Source organism: Seriola aureovittata, chromosome 19 (genome assembly GCF_021018895.1).
Source record: "Seriola aureovittata isolate HTS-2021-v1 ecotype China chromosome 19, ASM2101889v1, whole genome shotgun sequence".
Taxonomy (NCBI): Eukaryota; Metazoa; Chordata; class Actinopteri; order Carangiformes; family Carangidae; genus Seriola; species Seriola aureovittata.
Genome location: NC_079382.1, coordinates 15,850,285 through 15,871,706, shown reverse-complemented (window position 1 = coordinate 15,871,706; position 21,422 = coordinate 15,850,285). Strand labels below are relative to the sequence as shown.

Genomic DNA, 21,422 nt, shown 5'->3' with positions numbered 1-21,422 from the left:
AGTGGTTCACGACTTTGGGGTCAGGCTCCTCTCAAAGGGTCACATCATAAATCCAGGGGTTGAGGGTGGGGTCAATTTTATTTACATATGCTGCCCAAAATAACACATTTGAGGGTTTTCTTTTAATCCTTGAAAATAATTCATTTTATATTAACCTTTTGGATTTTACATGATTCTTTAATCATTTGGTGATTAGAAATCACAAAACACACAAAAGAAAAACAAGACCGTGGTAAATATTCATGTTTTGTGGTCCTGAATAAAAAAACAAAAACATCAAACTTTCTCCTCTAAAGGTGCTTGTTCACTTACCCTTTATCACACAGTGAAACAGGAGTCGCTGGGAATCCAATCTGAATAGGCTTTGATCAGCTGTGTCCATTTAAAAATAACTGTACAGGGGGCTAATAATAGCAGCAATAATACATGCCCCGCATTGTTTGAGGTTGCCAATGCGGATAAATAGAGAGCTCCGATTATATTTGGGGTCTGAAGCCAGCGAGACCCTTTAACCGCAACATGGGTCCTGTCATATGGGACTGTACAGTCAGCCAACTTGGCACTTGCTTAAGAGCGCTCCTGCCAAAGACACCTACTTATTACCACCAATAATGTTACTTCTCCATCCAGCACACAGGTCATTTGTGTTGTCTTACACAAGCAAGAATCTCTCTTCACAGGCCATTATGCATTTCCAGCAGCTTTAAAAAGAAAAATGAGTTAAACCAAAGAGTAATAAATAATATGAGACTGACTCGTCACATTGGCACACTGCCCCGAATGTCTGATGTCATTTGACTTGATCTAACTCGGGTTGCTTAACCGGTTTTAAAGGGAATAATAACGAGAACTGGTACTGTCAGGTGTGTGTCATGGCCTGGTTAATATTTAAGTTAAACTGAGTCATTTACAGTGTAAACCACACTGATTCTGCCTTATGTGCTGTGACATATTGCTGTCAGCAAAGTCAAACTTACTGTAGGTTTGGATTGTTCATCTATGTAAACTCCTCGCAAGCGATTTTAGTGATAACTATAACTTTGGGGGAAACTAGAAAGAAACTTGACGGACAAAATTAAGCAATATCAAGATGAAGGAACGGAGGGAATAAGAAAATCTAGAAGTGGTTTGTTTGTTCAGGAAGGTGCAGATATCATCTAGTGAACTCAGCAAGCTTTTGAATGATTCATCTGGAAAAAGCTGACCAGAAAGATGTGAAGAAATTTAATCAAAGTCGAAAAGAATTCACGAGAAATTAAGATGCTTCAATACGAGGAAATCCAATATTGTAGCCAAGCTATTGCAGGAAGTGTTTTTATCTCTGCTCAGAAGGAGATGTTGTTCAGTCCTGGCTGTCTGTCCGTGTCCGTGTCTTTGTCTATTATATATTATACTGGAAACTTTATACATGCTGAGATTTATATTTGACACTAACAATGATGATATATACATGTTAAGGCACAGTTTGTATTTATAACTGGAAAGCACAGTATATAATTTATCATTTGTAGTTACACTAGATGTTTTAGTTACAGGGTGACATTTTTTCAGACATATGATTGATTTAAGTGTTCAGAGTGATGGTGTGTGGAAGGAAATGTGGCTGTTTATCTTGTTCTAGAGTAATATGCAAAAACTTTTAGGCTCATTAGATGTGTCGGATAGTCTGGTTCTGCTCGAGGTTTCTGCCTCTTAAGAGGAAGTTTTTCCTTGCCACTGTCGCCTAGTGCTTGCTCTTGGTGGGAGTTGTTGGGTCTCTGTAAATAATATTTACATATAAGTGTATTGTATAATGATACAAATAAAAATTTACTTGACTTGAGATGTTTAGATTCGTTAATTCGACCCCAGACACACAGTCAGCCATAAAGAGCTACTAAAAATACTGACCTGCACCACTACACAAAAACAATTTCATAGTAATTAAATAATTTACTCTCATAAACAATGTTATATATCATCTATACATATAGACACATGTCTAAGAGGCTTTTGCTTTATTTCCCTCTGCCACTTCAGTGTAAAACAGCTGTTATGTTCTTCTAAGGCTCCATTTTACTGTACAGTAAGAGTTTACGAGCAGCACGTGAAGGCACCGTGGCTTCTTCCTCGAGCCTCCTGGAGAGACTTTTGATTGGCTGCCAGTGACATCATCGCTGCTTGTACGTGGGACTGAAGGCAGTTCAAGCGACAACCAGCCCCCCCTCCCCTCCCCTCCTCTCCCCTCCCCTCCACTCACTCCGCCCTCCCACCGCACCCCCTCCACACCAGCCACAGAGGCAGACAGCTCGGCCAAATCCCTCCCATCACAGGGCCGGACCTCACTGTACAAAAAGGATCAAATTTAATATTAATGAAGTCGCGCATTGGCTCAGAGTCGCGTCAATCCGGCTGCGCGACTTCTGTAGGCTGGCAGACTTCCTTCAATATTATTTCTGGGGGAGCAGGGTAAAAGTACTAAAAAATGTTGCCGATCCACAACACTGGGATGGACTGAATGGAGGCAACGTTGTCAGCGAGCGGAGATAATAAATCCGTCTACAGTCAACCGCGACACACACCGGTAAGCAGAAATACAAGGCAAGTTTGGTGATTGGTGTCCAAGGCACAAGTTGCCGTTGAAATGCACAGTCATAGAGATTTCACGCGATTCTATAATTAATGAAGAGGAATATCAAATTGCTGCAACCATTTTGGGCTGGTTAGTGTTTATTATTGCTGTATTATTATTTTCACCACATGGCTGAAGTGTTTTATCACAGGGTCTATCTTTTTTTTTTATTCCACCATTGAGCAAAGTTACAATCCCAGCCTTTAAAATGAAGCCATTGCATATTTATTTTTTATTTTTTATTTTTATAATTGATGATGGTGTGAAATTGGATTTCCTTCAGTGTTCAGCTCATCTGTTCAGTTCGTCTCGTCCGAAAGCCATATCACATTCACGGCACGTTCTCATGCCGGTTTCTTCAATGAATTTGGCCATGAATGATTTCTGCTTCAGCTGAACCTGCACCGTGCTTAAAGGACGGCGATGGCCGGGACAGGCAATGCTCGGCGGGTGTCTTTACGTAATGTGCCACGATGACATGCTTTTAAAATGCTCAGGCTGGTGATCAAAAGGAAATGCCACCCCTCTTTTTTTGTACCCCGACTTTCCATTTGGGGGAGAGACCAAACTGCGGCGTAGCGTTGATGCAGTATTTTATCTTTTTTTTTTCTCTCTTGTTGTACAAGCTTTGGATCAGACAGACTAGAGTTGGGGTGAAAAATTCAATATCACACACATATACAATATCTGGAGGATGATTCATATTAATTACACTCAAAGTGATTCAGTTACACAAGACTGTGATGATTTCACTGTTTATTATTAGTGGCCAGTTTGTCACATCTAAATTTTCCCACTAACTTGGGTGTTGCCCTGCAGGTGTTGACACTACTAATATTTGGCTTGAGCAGCCGTTTTCTAGTTTGCATGTTGATCAAACAGACAAGAGGTCGGCCTGTGTGCTCTCTGCTTGTTCATTCACAGCCTTGATCTGAGTCCGTGGGTGCAGGATTCATTGAACTACACTGCTTTTTGGAAAGATTGTCTCCCTTGTCTCATATTTCGACTTGTTCTTGTTCCCCACAGAGTGGCTTGTTGAGTTCTCCCTAAACGTCCAGCCCTCGGCCTCCCCATGCCTCCATCTCCTCTTGACGACAGAATTGTGGTGGCGCTGCCAAGGCCGATCCGACCTCAGGAACTCCAACTGCGCCTGGACACCAGCTACCTGGACTCCTTCGCCACCAGCAGCAGCAGCAAGACAGTCATCAGCACCACCGTGGTGAAGATCCGGGCGACGGCCAATCTTGTAACGTATATGCCCTCATCCAAGGGCTCCACGCGATCATTGTCGTGTGGATGCAGCAGTGCCAGCTGTTGCTCTGTGACTACCTATGAGAAGGACAGCCAGAGCCTCAGCCACAGCCAGGTGAGCGCCAGCAGCCCCAACCTCAGCTATGCCGGGCCCCCCACCTCAATGGTCAGCAACCATGAAGCATTAAGCGCCCCCAGCCTCACCCCGGGCACTCCAAAAGCCGTATCCACCGTGAGGGTCATCCATCCCAATGAGCTCGCCAAAAGGATGACCTGCTGCCCCATGGGACACCCCGTAGGGCCTGTGCCCGTCATCATCGACTGCCGGCCCTTCATGGAGTACAACAAGAGCCACATCCGGGGGGCCGTGCACATCAACTGTTCCGACAAGATCAGCCGGCGGCGGCTGCAGCAAGGCAAGATCACTGTGCTGGACCTCATCTCCTGCCGCGAGGGCAAGGACTCTTTTAAGGGCATCTTCTCCAAAGAGATTGTGGTTTACGACGAGAGCACCACAGACCCCAACCGGCTGACATCCTCCCAGCCTCTACATGTGGTCCTGGAGTCACTGAGGAGGGAGGGCAAGGACCCCATCATCCTCAAAGGTAACATTTAAGTAGGTTTATCAAAGCTCAGAGGTGCAAATGCCTGGACTACTGAAAAAGGAAAGAAGGCTGTCCAGAATAAAAGGGACAGAAAACCACAATTACATGGGATTTAGTTTAACTCTGGAGGTAGTAAACCAGTTTAAATGTCTGAAAGCATGGCCTGATGTAGCAGTAGTATAAGTTTAGTGGCAATATAAACTAATATGAAAGTGGTGTGGTTACATAATTATGTTTAGTATGTGAGTAAAGCCTCATCCTATCAGCTTTGTAGTGAAGCATTACAGCTACAGTTATAATACCACATACAACAGTTTTTGCATATACAATCAAGCCTATGCACACTCTGTCTGCATCACCCGCATACATAAACATATGTGCACACTCTTCAACAGCTTTCTATATGACATATTTTAAGCATTTTGCAGAGAGTGAGAGGCAGCTGTTGGTAAATAAGGCGGCCTGTTGAGATAGCAGTCCCTGGGTCGCTGCCATGTTTTCTATCTTTGGTGTGTGCGAGTGTGTTTGAAGCTGGAGCAGTGTGTCGTGTAGGGGGGCAGGGCTGTGAGTGTTTTCTGAATGCCTCCCAGTCACCGTCCAGCCGTAAGATCACGGCACCTTGATATCTTCTCCTCTCTTCGCCCTCTGGTCCTCCTGTGTACTTTGATGGACGAGGCTCCTCTCCAGTGTCTCATCCTGCACCGGCGTCTGTCTGAAGCTCGCCCCAGTGGGAGGAACAGGCAGACTGTCTTGTTCCTTTTGTCGCCTGGTTTAATTCTTGCAAAATGCAAGCCATCCTCTCTGCTGGTGGAATCGAATGGCTCAGCCTCACTTTTATACATTTTTTTTATATAGTACTTTTTAATATCAGCGATGGCCGATATCTCCCATGTGTCCACATTTATGTGTGTGTTTGCAGCATGGATTTCCTCTGTGATCAAACATGTTGTGTTTATGATCGAATGGACAAAACCAGCCCTAAGCAAATTTATAATATTTGAGCCTTGATTCCATTACAATTAATATTTTGAATAATCTTTTATATGTTTCTAAATATAATGGTGATTACTTCTTCACTTCCTTAAAATATCTGAGGGCTTTCAATCTGGGGAAGTAGGCAGGGGATTAGTGTTATTCCAAGCAGTAGTAATAGTGACATATTTGGACCATGTATGTACAGTATGAATAATTTACTCGCACTCCATTATTTGCTGTTACCAGCAGCTCTTAGTCATGATTTATTGTAAATATGGTCATAGTGTGATAAACTGGAAAAACAAAATCTTCTGTCCCTGCCCCGCTGCAGCCCTGAGCAGTGATAGGTTACATTTAATCCGTCAGAATTGCCATTAACAACATGTCAGTAGTGTCGGAAGGTTTAGGGTAAGCTTTGGAAACAGCGGGTCTGTGGTGTGAGAGGCCTAGTGAGGCAGAAGCGGTGATTTCTAAGCAGGAACTGAGCCACTGGCTTATGAAAGTGATAGAGACACTTTTCATGTTTTCCTCTGTGAGTTTAGTCAGAGATAATGACAGACGGTCACACTCCACAGATTTCATCTGACAGCAACGTGCTGCTTCTGTTATTCTCAGTCTGCTATGAAAAGTGTTATTTTTCAGTTCAGTTTGACCTGAAAAGAAAGATGCTGGTTCAGTTTGAGCCAAAACAGGGAGCAGTTTTCACAGTTCACTGTGTTTCTAGCTTAGTCACTAGACTGTTTGTGTGTGCTTGATAAATGTTTTGCAACTATAAACAAACTATAAACAACTATATTATGTATAACTACATACTGTCAATGTATTGGCATCAGCACTAGTTGGTAAAGTAACATGAAAGTGCAGAGATACATTTGAGGTAGTTTAAAAACAGTGTTTCCATTACATAACTTATATAACGGGAAGTTTTTTATTGCTAACATGTTACCAAACTGTTGCCTTTTGCACATCCAACAATCACAGTAGGAATTAATGGGAGTTACCTGATGAATAACAAGCCCAATATTCACTCTTGTAGCTCTGTTTTGATCTCCACCAACTCCTGATGAAAATGTCTTGCTTTTCAGCTGCTAACTAATTTCACTATGTTCACAAGCTACTTTGCCTGTCTGATGTTGAACAGGTACAAGTACAGTGGACACCTGCAGCTTTAAACAAAACTTGTTGAGAAAAACCTGTTGAAACTGAACTAAAATAGTAAAAACCAAAACAATGAGCTAAAAGAGGCAAAAATGCTTCGTAGAGTTGAGGCAAACTACTGAGTCAGGTGATAATTCTATAAGGGTTTGCTTTTTAAAAAAATAATAAAAAGTAAATATATATTAATATAGATTTTGGCCACAAATATCCATCATCAGCCAGGGTGTACTTACAGTAAATGTGGCACATTATCCATGTTGAACTACACCATGAGCAGCTCCCTGTAATGTTAGAGCATTCGGGACAAAGATATGCATGATGCTGTATTGAAAGATAAATATTGCTGGTATTATGAAAATACAGACAAGGATTTTTAAATTTCTGTAAAATGGATTTCATTAAAAAAGCTCAGTCCTTTGAGCTCAGAGTAAATGAAAATGTAAGAAAAAATATCAATATGAGTGGAAATTCCCCCCTTGAGCTTGGTGTCACAGCTCCTGTATGTAACTTCCCTTTCTTTTATTTATTATAGAGTAATTTTTAGCACTACAGCCCATCATAGTGAGGGCCGGGCCAGTATCACAGTAACATCAGGTTAATGTCTTTGTTCATGCTTAACAATCATGCTATTCTCTGATGAACACGCTGTCTGACAGTTGACAGGAGATCCCCACCTGCCCAGTCACTAAGGGGAAGTTGTGCGATGACCTCACATGCAGTGATGTCAACTCTTGCAATGTGAACAAGGCATGAACTGATACAGCAGTGTGTGTGTTTGCGACATTTTTCCACCCCTCCCCACAATCCTTGTGCTGTGGGGAAACTTTGGCCGATGGCATCGCTGGGAACAGGTGCAAACCAGTTATTTGGAGAAGTGCAGATGTCCAGTGAGAAGTATATTAAACATTTAGTACATCTATTTACCTGCAGATTAACGAGGGGGATTTCTCATGTTGGTTAGCAAGTGGAAACTGTCTTAGGAGGTATTTTGGCCATGTCTCTGCTTCTCAAAACAGACTTGACTGGGACAGACAGTGGTTGTTAGTGGAAACAGTGCTGATCCCTCCAAACTGATTTAATATCCAAATGGAGACATTCAAATCGCAACCAAATGTAACAGCGTAGTCATGGGACTTGGAGATTTCTGTAACGTTTTAGTGCCTCAAATCTCTTTAACGCCAGTTGTCAGTGCTTTTATCAGGTGTGTATGCAAAGTTGTCCTACTCGTCGTAACGTGTGCCATGTGGTGGACAGTGGCATGAGTGTGTGTATTTTTAGCATGGCTCACACCAGTGGGAATTGAACCCTTAACCCTGGCAGTGTTAGCTCCATGCTCCAGAGACTGACAAGGCCCAGTGTGCATTTAGAGACGGGCCAAAGAAAGTAACTAAGAAAATGATGTTTGACAGTTTTATTCGTTTTTCAGCCAAACGGTATTTACCTTGAGTTTACATCACAGCCTGTCTGTGTGTGTGTTCACAGGAGGCCTTAGCTGCTTCAGGCAGAGTCACGAGAACCTGTGCGAACACTCGCTGCACCTTCACGAGGGATTAGACACGGGTGCAGCTGCTGGCCTGACGGGGGCGCTACCTCACTCCCTGCCCTCCACCCCGGACATAGAGAACGCAGAGCTGACGCCAATCCTGCCCTTCCTCTATCTGGGGAACGAGCACAACGCTCAGGACATCAACCTGCTGCAGCGCTTGAACATCGGCTACATCCTCAACGTGACCACCCACCTGCCGCTCTACCACTACGACACAGGCCTCTTCATCTACAAGCGCCTGCCCGCCACCGACAGTAACAAGCAGAACCTGCGCCAGTATTTCGAGGAGGCGTTTGAATTTATCGGTATGAGAACTGTCACTCAGTTTTGCATTAGAAGTTTGAACTACAACTTTTTGTCTTGTGACCTTTTCAGACAATACATGGTCTATGTGAACTCCTCATCACAGGTTCCATAGAGCAGTGAGCAGTTAAACTAAAGACTAATATTTACCTTCCCAGACTGTTTAACGTCGACACGTTCTGGAGGCTGGAAGAGGTTGAACTATCGATTGTTTTCATAGGAAAACAAACAAACATGAGAGAAGAGTGAGAAAAAGTAAAAATAATTCTGTGCACTAAAACTAGCAAGATTTATCTATCTAAGCTGAAAGAAATCGCTTGTGTTTGAAGAAGCCGTCTCTCTTCACATCCTCTGAATACAGCCGTTTATAACTAAATCGAAGCTGTGGAGACTAACATTCCTCTGAAACTCTGGACTTTTAAAATATATATTTAAAAGAAAGTGTATGTGAAAAGAACACGTCTAGCACATAATTAGAACCCTAATCCAGTCGATTGAAGTATTACATACTGAAGACTAGACTAGGTCAGTACATTGGCTAGAGATGTGCTCATCCACCTTTTTCTCTCTCAGTTCTGATTCAGATACATCAGGGTATCTCCCTGCAGCAAATAGTCTTTTTCCTAAAATGTAAAATGTGTCTTATTGTGAGGAACTCATTGGGATATGTTTTATGTACGGTAACATGAGGCCAGTGGTTGCCTGCTGTGGTGCTGAAAACTGACCTTGACCTAATGGACGTAACTGAGAGTGGAAACGGTGAATTTCTTTTAATGTCACTGATCAGGCTAATTACTCATATGATAACTGATTACTGAGCGTCCTGATAAGGTTAGTATCCAGGCACATACTGATCTGTGGATTCCTAATGGTGGCTCAGTGGTTTTCACGGGCCTTGTATCTGATTTCTTGGCCCTGGTCCTTTATACAGTTAGAAACTTATTTAGTAATTGCATAGCTTTTTTTTTTTCTGCAATCAAAAATCCCAACTTAGTTGATCTGACAGTTTTAAATGGCAAGTGTTAGTATGGTTGTATGTTAGTAACATTTGCAACAGGGTCTAATTCATGGTGACAGTTAATTAGGAAGTAGTTTGAAAATGGACAGATGTAAGTCGGGTAGTGGTAGCTGGGTATCGTATGAAATGCTATGATGCGGTACAGATACCAAAATGAAGGAATGTAAACATGTTTTCTAAAAAAAAATCTTGTTTTCATTTAACAAAAGCAATTGGATAAATTATAATCACATATAATTTAAATCAAGAAATATCTGATAAAAGAAGGAGTAAACCAGATGGTCAGTGGGAGAATGGGAAGAGGCATTTCTAACACTCGGCTGTATTTTCTGTTTTTGGTAGTGGTGAAAAATACTGGTCACAAAGGAGGTTTTAATATCTTATCACGCGTGATGACTGAACTTCCCCATGGGGAACAAAGCATTCGTTATATCGTGTTTTAATTGTTGCAATGTTCCTCTCTGCAGAGGAAGCACATCAAGCAGGTATGGGCCTTCTGATCCACTGCCAGGCAGGCGTGTCTCGTTCAGCCACCATCGTGATCGCCTACCTGATGAAGCACACCTGGATGACCATGACGGACGCCTACAAGTTTGTCAAAACCAGGAGGCCCATCATCTCCCCGAACCTCAACTTCATGGGCCAGCTGTTGGAGTTCGAGGAGGACCTCAACAACGGAATAACGCCACGAATCCTCACGCCAAAGCTGATTGGTGTGGAGACCGTCGTCTAAACGAACCCATCGTCTGACTCGCCACTCAGACGTGTGCTCACTCTCGCTGTTTTTCAAGAGAGACCAGCTGGTTTGGAGCTTGAGAGAGAGAGAGAGAGAGAGAAAGAGAGAGAGAGAGAGAGAGAGAGCTGCTGTATTCTTCTTGAATCTCCTCGTGCTCATCTTGGACTCTCTGGAGGTGCCAAAGCTCTGGGTCAGTGGTGATGTGAAATGCCAAAAATCCCTACTGTTTGGACCTGGCCGATGTCCCGGAGGAGAAGATGAGTTAGAGAGATAGAGAGGGAGCAAGTGGTCAGTGGGAAGATTTCCACTTGTGACTGCAGAGGAGCGAATATGAGGGAAAGGAAAATCGGTTTGGAAAAGATATTCAGTGTGCTTAGGGGCAATTACTGACAAGAGAAACTCTTAAAGCTCACACTGTGGCACACAGTTTATGTTTGCAGACTCAGGCGGGGTTGGCCATGGCAGTGCCTGTCAAAAAAAAAAAAAAAAAGAAAAAAAAAAGGACAAGATGAAGACATGTTTGGTGTGTTAATGTTGTTGTTCTATTTTTATACAGGGGTTTATGGGGGTGACCATGACAAGCCCACAGCGGCTTACTGTGCAATAATTTCAGAGTGGAATGCAACTGAGACCTTGATCTTATGTGTATATATGGGTAATGATTACGAAACATTTCCAGCTCTTTGCTGAAATACCATTTTGATGTTAATGTAATTATTGTTGTTGAGTTCTATACGTTTATGTTTATGGTGCAGACGGTTATGCTGTAATATTTGGCGCAGAGACAGAAAAAAAAAAATTTTTTTTTTGAGTGCAGCTTATGGGTTTATGTCAGTTGAACCACAAGTTCATATATTTTATGTGTTTGCTTTAGTATTTTTTCGTTTTGCCATTCCTGCATCCACATATGCATATATTTTTAGCAATATATATTAATTAATATATATTACCAGACAGCCATAAGAGCTTTTTTTATGCATGGCTGCTGGCAGAGGAAAGAACACTTTGAAATAATCAGTGAATATTGTAAAACAGGGCTACTGGTGATGTTTAATGTAACAGAGCAGAGGATTTTCACTGCCTGCTTCTGTCTCCTCTGTTCTTTTTGCTCCGGTTCATCCATAAGCCAGCTCTGTTGTAATGTACTTCACTGTTTTACCGTCCCTGTGTAGCTACACATGATGTTTTTGTCAGTGCCCTTCATTTTGAACTATGATTTAGTCCGTTCTAAAGTAGCAGAGTTGAGGTTACACACTTCAAACGAACACGCACCTCTTTTAGCTCGACAGCAGTTGTACAGTAGAGCAGTGTGACCCTCGTCTAATCTCTTGCAACTCCCTGTCGCTGACACTAAGCTACAGTTAAGTGAGCTCTCCTCTGCCTTACGAAGGCAAGAGCTGCCGTCACGTGCTGTTCTAGTGCCTCTATCAATGCCTTAATTCATGTGTCACCAGTGGGCCTGCTCATGGTACAGCATCACGTGCAGACGAATGCAGATCACACCGAGGTCGAATTTGAGCTCCCAGACAAAAGCAACGTACTCCTCTTTGTCTCTGTTTAATGTACACATTTCTCTTTTCAAAGGTTATTTCTGCGATTCCTGATCAATGTGCAGAATATTGACGGAACTGCATTTAAAGATGCTGAAAAGCCTTGAGGTGAAAAATGCTCATTATGTAACTCTGATCTCGTGGTGGCATTTGAAGGCGAAACGAAGCACCACCGTGAATTGTAAATCGACCTGGCACTAAATAGTAGTGTAGTAAAGAGTATATGCACGCACACAAAGTTTACCCTCATCCTGTTGCATCTGAATATGCTCACCTTTGACTCGTATTGCAACAAATATATATAGATAGATATGAAGTGCAAAGGCTAAAAAAAAATAATTCTCATCTTGCTAGTGCTACTTCTTCATGCCTTCATTCTTATCCAAACCACAGATTTCTGAACTGTTAGTGAACAGAATCTCAATTTTGCAAATAAGCCTGGTTAGTTTTTACACATCTGGTTCTCTCAGCTGTTGACACTTTTAGTGGAAATGATAAAAAGGGAAATATTTTATGTAGCCATGTTGGATGCATGTGTTTTAAGGTGTAGTTCACTTGTCTTTTCAACCACTTGTATACAACTGAGCACACGGTATACACACCTTGTCGAGATCAGTGTTGTTGTCTGAAAGCCTCGAGTGTCCAAAACTAAGAATAGCCTTGTTTTAGCCTGAGAACGATGCACTTTTGATCCGATTGGTTTTGATTTGATAAACCCAAGGGCTGATTAAAGTTTTTTCCAAGATATAACAGAGCATGCAGTCCTTCACTTGAAGTTAAAACACGAAATTCAGACCAAAACCAAAAAAAAAAAACCAAGAAGGTACAAGGTCAAAGTTCATCCAGTATTTTATAGTTCCTACCAAGCTGACTTGAAGCAGCTTCACAAATGGTGGTTCCTGTTCTGTTTATGTTCACATGTTCTTTTGATTTTCTTTTCAGCTCTCCATTGTTTGCATGAAAATAAAGGCATAAAACGAAGCACAGGGCTAACGATATCATTGTCAAAGTACCAACACCAACATCTGTTTTGCAACACCACCTTCATTATATCTTACAAAACTGAACCCACAAGTTTGTCAGATGGTCTCGTGTCTCTATCAGTAAGATGAAGGTAAATGTGAGGAGTTTTCACAGCGTCATGAATACAAACTCACAGTGCACTCAGTAAGGCTTTACAACACCAACATCCACAACAATAAGCTTCAAAAATCCCTCATGTGAAAATTCACGCTATGCAAAATGAAACTGTAACGGGATGTTTCTTTACCCAACTGTCATGAAATTGTTTTTTTTTTTTTTTTGTGAGGTCTCTGCGAACATCTCGAGCATGAATAACAAGTTTGCAGCCTCAGACTGAAGTGAGTTTTAAGTGTGACTTATTGACAAAGAAGTTTGGAAAAAAAAACCAACAAAAAAAAAAAAAACCTTTGTGTGGCGACGTGTCCTCACTTGTATTTTTGTTGCTGTTGTCATTGGTGTCTACTGGTGCTCCACAATATATTTGAATATGATAAAAAAAAAAGGTATATAATAACCATTTAACACGCGTTTGTAGCTTGTGCATTTATATTCAGTGATAACCATTTGCAAAAAAAACAAAAAAACAACAAAAAAAAACAAAGAAAAAGAAAAAAGAGAGTGCTTATCATCTGAGCCAATGTTATATAAGAATAATGTACCTTTTCGTCCCAACTGCCGGTTCCTACAACCGCAGCGGCACATGGCTTTTATATGTAATGATCTATTTGACTGAACAATGTAACCATCGTACTGTACATTACTCTCTCTGGTTGGAAAAGAAGCATGCTGTGTGCTCCTTGTCTGTGAGGGACACTCGCAGTCATTATGGTGCTGTCTGTCTTTCCCACACTGCTCTTTCTGTAGAGGTCGCAGTCTGACTGACAGCTCCAAGAGGCATCTGGATCTGTTCTCCTTTTATTTGGAAACACGGTTCTGTATTAGAACAATATCAAGCTGTCACGTTCTTTACGACTTATTTAAGAGTCTCTGCTTTGGGCTCAGAGGCTCCGGTGGAAACGGGCTTCGCTCTACAAGTCTCTGTATCTTTCTTTGTGTCTGTAGTCAACGGTCAAGTATATACAGTATATAAATATATATCTATTTTCTTTGTATGCATATATCCATTACTATTTTTGCACTGACCTACGGACAGATGGATTTATTTTTTTCCACAAAGGGTGCTACTATAACGGAGGCCTTCTCCCACACCTTTTTGCATGACTTGCTCAAAATTCCTCAACTGGTCTGTCATCTCTCCTACTCTTCTCCTACTACTCCTTGAACTGTTGCAATTGAAGCACTGTAATTTTGTAATCCCTACTTGTGAGCTTTGAAATAAACAGGGAGGCTTCAAGTTTGGTTTGGCGTCCTGGAACTTTGTTTTCTCTTGTGTCCTTCCTAACGCAGAGGGACTCGTCACTTTAGCGACTAGCAGAATAAAGGAGAAATGGGTTTCTGATTTGTTTCAGTGTCCCTACATGGACTGAACGTATGTTACTGAGTAAAAATGTAGATGTTTCTCATGTTGCTTTAAGCTGCTATAATCAATGTTTTTATATTAACAATGGATTGAATGACTGGGTTTAATGTGAAAGGGGTCACTCGTAGCGATGAACCCACAGAGTTTACTTGTTGTGTCTATAAATCAGAAATTACTGAGCTCAAAGCTCAAGGTGATCTTCAAATTGCTTATTTTGTCTGACCAACATGTCAAAACCCAAATATATTGAACTTAGTGAGCACTATATTTGGCAGAAAAACAACAATTAAATATGTCGATCAATTATGCAGTCCAGCTATACAAGAGACAAGTTACTTGAAACACATGAGTGTGAAAACATCCTGATCTGAAAAGCAGAACAACAGATAAACAGGGAATTAAAAATTTCATGTGACCAAGGCCCCATGACGCAGCCGAAGCCAGGAAACAGCGGAAGCTCAGAAACTAATTATTGGGATCAATAACGACAAAACAAGCCTTACAGTGTGTATTTTAAGAGACAGCCTCGATCAGCCTCTTGACATTTGAGCATCCAGCGGAGTACACAGCCAGAGTTGTGAATTATCTGTGCTCCCCTCCATTGAACCATGTGTCACATAGCTGCGGGAGTTATGGGCCTATATTTACTCCAACTTTGCAGGCGTCTACTGCCTCATGGCTAGCGGGGAAGGGGTGTGTGTGTGTATGTGGGGTGGGGGAAGGGGGGGGGAGCGGTTGGCCTGAGGGTCAAGATCTCTCCATAGGAACAGGCACAAAAATAGTTTTTAGCGTTGTTTCTAATTACGAGTGATGAGTGCCCCGCCTCATTAATCCTTTCCTATCAGCACTGGGCAGGCGGGCAGCACCAGAATAGCCCTGATCTTTGTGCTGCCGCACGCCGCTCTCCAGCAAACCCTGCATGGACGTATTAGGCAAAGCAGGCCTGAGAGGAGGACCTACCTTTTCCTACACGCACACACAAACAGGTGCGCGCACACACACACACACCGACACACACACACAAAATCAAGTGTGTACATACTTTGCTGAGGAGGCGGTGAAATAAAGCAGAGGATCTCTGAGCCTGAGGACTGCTGCACTGGTTACCATCAAAGCTGCTCCCTTTGTCACAGGAAGATGCACTCGCACGACACCCGAACCAAGGCTTCACTAAATGTCACTACAGCAGCACTTTGCACTAACAACTCATGCATAAAATAACGCTGCTCATGTTAAGCAAACATTATTACAAAATTTGCCAAAGGATGATATGGATCGAGGTTAATGAGAGGAAAATGGGAACACAGAGGACAAAGGCCTAACAGGGGACCTTAGGCTGCCTCTTGAAGATGACTGATTGTACCAATTAATGCTACAACATCATACTGAGTTATTGGATTTGTATGGCTTTTCTTCAGTATATTAATTTGATGATGATCAGTTCATTATATTCATATATTATAGAATAATGTTTATTTCCAGTGTAGTGTCTGTGTCAGTGGCTCTTAGCCTTGAGGTTGGGATCAACAAAAGGGTCCCAAGAAAAAATTATTTAAGAGATAAGGAAACTACCTGCCCTGATAAATACCGTATAAGGTCAAGAGCTTCCTAAGGAAAATTTATTTTCTCTGACAACTAAAAATATAATCCTGTGATGTACATGAGTCAGCGTGAGTTATACTACTCTACCTCCGTCCACATACTTTTGTGTTCCTTTGGTGCAAGGCTCTTTTTTATGGTTTGGTTCCAATCACAGGCCCAAGAGCAAGAAAGGCACTGCATTGAAAGCAGGGCAGGACATTATCCTACAATACAGTTAACAATGATGCTGTCTGTAATACTTTCTGCTGTCCTTGAGATTCTGGAGAATAGAGTTACAGAGGAGATGAACACAGCAGAACAACTTTCGCACAGCCAGGATCTCTTTGGACAATGGATGTAATGGAGGTCAGTGTATTCAGGATAAAAGTTAAATTTTATGAACCTGAAGTGCAGAGTTTCTCTCCAGTGTAAATAACAACCTGCGCGATGCTCAGAAGCAAGGTGGCACAATTGCACTTTTTGCCTAAAAGACAAGTTTCAGTTACAGCAATACAACAATATTTTCTTGTTTTAAAATCATAATAACCCTGTGCACAAAGACAGGTCTGTAAAAAAAAAAAAAAGAAAAAGTAGGGAGTAGAAGAACACTCCACAGAGACTACAAGCCCATTCACTACCTTTGGGATGAACTGGTACGATGACTGTGATCCAAACTCATCCAACATCAGTGACCAGAGTGAAAGGTGCTGTAGCAGTGCATTTACTGTATGTCTGATGGTTTTGGAATAAGATGTTCAACAATCACATATAGGAAATTATGTGTGAGTGTCCATATACATTTGGCCTCACTGTAATGTATTCCTAATGTAAATGAGCTCTGGCCTGTGATTCAGTGCAGTCAGCTCCAAGTTGGTGAGTATGAATTATGCTTCTGCATCACAGAGAGAGAGAGAGACGACAGGAGCGTAGCACAGAGAAACAAGCAGCGCAGTGATGGAGGGAGATAGATAGAAGAGGAGAGTAGAAGAGTTCATGGCCCATTTCACACAGCGCACCGAAGAGATTACAGGAGGTCTCCGGGCATGACATGGGCGCCATGGCGATGTCTCTTCAAATACGCAGATGCAAATATGCCACCTACAGTGGATCTGAGGACAGAGGAAGGACAAGGAGTTTGGAGAGAGAACACAAAAGAAAAAAAAAAAAAAATTTTAGTCTGCAAGATCAAAATGATATCAGACGACGACGCGGGCCCCTGCATATAGATGAGATAAAAACGCTGTCATCTGGAGCTGCTGAGTCCACAAGCTCGCAGAGTGAGCGTAGCAGCGGTTTGTTATCGCTCGTGGCACATGTTGGACTTTTGAAGTGTCATGTCTTGTTACATATTAGCCACACGCTGACCACTGCGCAAGAGGCAGGCCAGGGCTCAGTATGGTGACACCAAACCATATGTCGTACCGTCCCTGCGAGGAGCTGTTTATGTCACAGGCCTTGTACGGGATTTATTTGGTGGCTTGAGGTGAAGCTCCCTCTCTACCAGAGAATTACTTTATCAGAACATAATATTTCATAATTATCAATGTATTTAGTCGCAGTACTGTAATAACTCTAATTTGCCTCATGATTCATATATAGTGATGGTGTAATGTATTCAGGGACACTTGAGACAGCAGATACTAAATGTGGACACATACAGGCTTTGATTTAAATAATAGCTTACCTACGCTCATACCATAACATAAAGTCAGATATACTAAAATTCAATTACACATCAAGTACATTCAGATATGACTTATCTACAGGAAATGTAAGAGTCAACTGACCAGTGAGATGATGATGACAGATATTTCTAATCTGCCCAGTGACCTCATGGGCTTCTGTCATGTCTTTTCACAGCCTTGTGCATTAATTACAGCAGTTTGAAAAACCAATTGGATGAAATAAAAACTAAATTTTACGATCATATATGAAAATTCATTCGTGAGGTTGACAACAGTAGTTTAAACGTTTCCTGCTCAAGTTCTTTTGGAACTTGACTTGTTTGTTTGACCAATTCTAGGTGATGATTAAAACCATGTAATACAATAGAAAGTACATTGAGTAAGGATGATTCTGTCAAAATTCAACAATTGTAGAATCCTAGAATTGTGCCTGTTGGAATGAAATGTGATGTCATAATGTGAAACTGATTTTAGAATGGAGTTTTGCAAATGACAAGGGTCCAAGGAGAACTGTGACCTCATAACGGAGCAGCATATCACTCTGGAATACTGTGACATCATAGAGAACTGTGACCTCATAACTGAGCAGCAGAACACTATGGAATACTGTGACATCATAGAAAACTGTGACCTCATAGCTGAGCAGCAGAACACTAATGCTGTGACATCACAGAGAACTGCGACCTCATAACAGAGCAGCAGAACACTCTGGAATACTGTGACATCATAGAGAGCTCTGGTGGTAAAAAGTTTGGAACTCGACTGCCCCCAAACAAAACTATGGAGCTGTTTGGGATGATTGTTACCTCAAAGTAATGACATTTGATGTTTTATCTTAGTGGTACTGTTTTATGATGACTCGTAGAGGTTTGATCTTCTCATGACCCAGCTATCGTGTGCTACTATATAAAGTTAAAAAATGGATTACTGTATGGAAACTACCTTTTCCAATCATGTATACAGAAACTCATAATCAAAATATCAAAGTATTTCTATTAAACATTTACAGATGATGTTTTTCTCCCTTTGACATTGAGATGAAACGGAACAGAGTTGGAACTTGTTTTTTCTTGCCTCCAACATAAAATGCTGTTTCAAAACCCCCTGTCCACTGCTATGAAATAAAATCTCCCCCTTGGGGAAATGCATCCATTCATTCCTTCTTTGTATGCTTTTGACTATAGTAGTCAAATTAAAATAAATTACTGGGATCAGTCTATAAGATAAACAAGTTTAATTTTCATTTGCAGAATGTTTACTTCCAAATGCTAAATGCCCAAAATTCCACTAAAATACTGAGGAAATGTTATGACTACAGTAGCTGCTCTACACAGCCGTGTCTTATTTTGACCTTTTTTTTTCTCTTTTGCAATGAAACCTCAAAGAGAGAAAGTTATGTTGGTTTTTGAAATATTGTTTCATTGCAATGATAATATCATGGATATTAAACAGCAGCAAAAACAGCAGAGCTTGCCACAAAATCTAAAGCTACGCCAGTGAATCTGGGTAATGTGTATTTGAGCTGCCTCTTGTTCCTTCACTGCTACTCTTCTCTTCTCTTTCTTCTGCTCCAGATAAGTTCTTTTAATTGCCGGCCTCATTTTGCTATATCCCCACAATTCTCTCTCACTCACTCACTCTCTCTCACACTCACACACACGAGGAGCGGTGGGTTCAGACTGGTCACACCACCCGCCTGGAGGGTGGGGGTGGGGTGGGGGGGATCGTTTGGAGGGTTTTGAATTGCGTCATGACACTTTTATTTTAAGAAATTTGTCACACTCATATTTACCCACCCACTTTCACAAGGACTTCTTGACCTGTATTCATACCTAAACAATGAAGAAACTTCCAATTTAAATAATTTACACTTATTTTCAAGTATTTTGTCACCATTTTACATCCAAATGAAGAGCTCAAGTCCAGAAAGTTACATAATTCCTTCCTTTTATAGTAAGTTCAGACTTTTAATTTTGCTACACTTGGGTTTTTACCCCCTCTAGATACCCCGAGACAACTTCCTGTTCTGCTACTACTCACCTAAACTAACCCAGTGGGGGTTTGAACCTTCACCGTCTGTACTGCAGGTGTCATGAAAGCTGTCTGGTCCCGCTCACAGAGCATAGCAGCCCCCCCTTTTTCCTCCTTCCTCCTCATCTTTCCATCTCCTTTCTACCCTGGGAAACCCCCCTGCCACAGTCTCCATGACACATTCAACCCACCTATTATATTGCACAGTGGGGGGCCCGGCAAGCCAAAACAATAATTTAGACCCCATTTTACTGGAGCACTTATCTGCTAAGTGCTCGCACAAGTAGTCAAAGCCACTCATTGTTCTGATGTTGACGAGTTTTGATGGATGATCGAGTCTCACGTTCCGTTTCACGTCCATTTTTACACAAAGGCGCTTAAACAGTTGTCAAAACTGACTATTTACTCCTGAATGGTGTTATTTTTTAACACAACCTTTCGGTGTTAAAAACAAACAAAAAAAAAACATAATAGTACATCACATTTTCCCAAGTCAGAGTCAAATCCTTTATGCTCTTTTATACGCTATACTACAAATACTATAAATTTCATCTTTAAGCTCGTGAATGGTCCACTGTTGATGGAGATGCTGTACAGATGTACTAGGCACAAAGATAAACTGCTGCTCCTCAAGAAACTCTCTCCAAAAACACTGAATAGTTTTTGTACCAGTTAAACTGATTAGATATAACCAACATGTTAGTGACTTTTAGAGGTCTTTGTAGGTGTATTTAACATTCAACAGAGCCAGGCTAGATGCCTCTCTCTGCTTTCAGTCTTTATGCTAAGCTGAAATAAGCTAGCTGCCTCAAGGCTCTAACTCCATATGTAACACACAGACATGAGAGTGGTATCCATCCTCTTTACCTCTCGGTAAGAGAGCAGAGAAGCGAATATCCCCAAAATTTAGAACTATTCCTGGAGATGAGGACGAGTAATGTAGTTTTCTACAAAATAGAGATTTTGAGTAGATGAGACAGTAAAAGATTCCCACTAGATTTTCAGACATCCTTCTTATCATTTTAAACAACGGCGTAATTATAATGAAAAAGCTTTAATTTGATTTAATTAATTTTGCTGTATTCATCACAGCTGACCTACATGTATAATAACAGTGAGCGTGGTGGTGCTATTCTTCAACACCTCCTTTTGGTTTTGGTACACAACAGTGCATCACAACCTTCCCAAGTGGGAGTCAAATATTACATGCTCACTGCACTGAGAAAATTCAACTCTCAGCTTGTTATTCAGGCAACAGATAGTAAGTTCAAGAATCTAAGTATTAATAGAGTCTGACCTTTTAGTCTGGCATGCATGGGTGTGTACATGTGTACACATGTATATATGGTACATGCACATGAGCGTGCGCACATACACACACACACACACACACACACACACACACACACACACACACACGCAATAGCTCATAACAACTTGTAGTAACTCAGCTTGTCACTAACTGTTCTGTGTGCAGACAGTGAGCTAAGGAGCAAACCTGAGCTCATATTAGTATCCTTGACTTTCTCAGCCATGGCGGTTTCATATGCAGCGAGTGTAACTCAATAGGTCCATCAATTACCTCTGTTTCCTAGGTGTCTTCACAAACAACAGCTGCAGAGTTTAATAAACTAGCCATGCAACTCAATCACACAGGCTAAAATATCATGAAGCCTGAAAACCGGCAGGATGATGAAAGTGGGCTCTTCTCGTTGTCAACGTAATCCATCTACCTATCTGATCCGTGTGTACTGGCTGAAAATGCATCCGTATTCTCAACCCTTTTTTTTTTTTTTTATTTTGATGGAGGCTACGCCTGTTTACAGAATGACACGCTGTAACATGGCATGTTACCTGGCATGGAGGCAT

The 21,422-nt window shown here is 41.5% G+C and overlaps 1 protein-coding gene and 2 long non-coding RNA genes across 4 annotated transcripts in view; 2 read left to right on the top strand and 1 right to left on the bottom strand.

The window, feature by feature from the left end:
• LOC130187297 (uncharacterized) overlaps positions 1-21,422 on the bottom strand; it is a 74,032-nt gene that overhangs the window by 2,988 nt on the left and 49,622 nt on the right. The gene's annotated exons all lie outside the window — the stretch shown is intronic.
• dusp10 (dual specificity phosphatase 10) lies at positions 2,349-14,135 on the top strand. Of its 2 annotated transcripts, none has more exons than XM_056404753.1 (4): positions 2,349-2,580; positions 3,638-4,467; positions 8,083-8,451; positions 9,935-14,135. In XM_056404753.1, the coding sequence occupies exons 2-4, from the start codon at positions 3,684-3,686 to the stop codon at positions 10,198-10,200; spliced, it is 1,419 nt and encodes a 472-aa protein (XP_056260728.1). In that variant the 5' UTR covers positions 2,349-2,580; positions 3,638-3,683; the 3' UTR covers positions 10,201-14,135. The 2 variants fall into 2 exon arrangements, with proteins under 2 accessions (XP_056260728.1, XP_056260727.1); XM_056404752.1 differs by having other exon boundaries at positions 2,351-2,563.
• On the top strand, positions 15,046-18,670 carry LOC130187298 (uncharacterized). The gene is made up of 2 exons (XR_008830440.1): positions 15,046-15,242; positions 17,997-18,670. It is a non-coding gene; the product is annotated as an uncharacterized LOC130187298 (long non-coding RNA).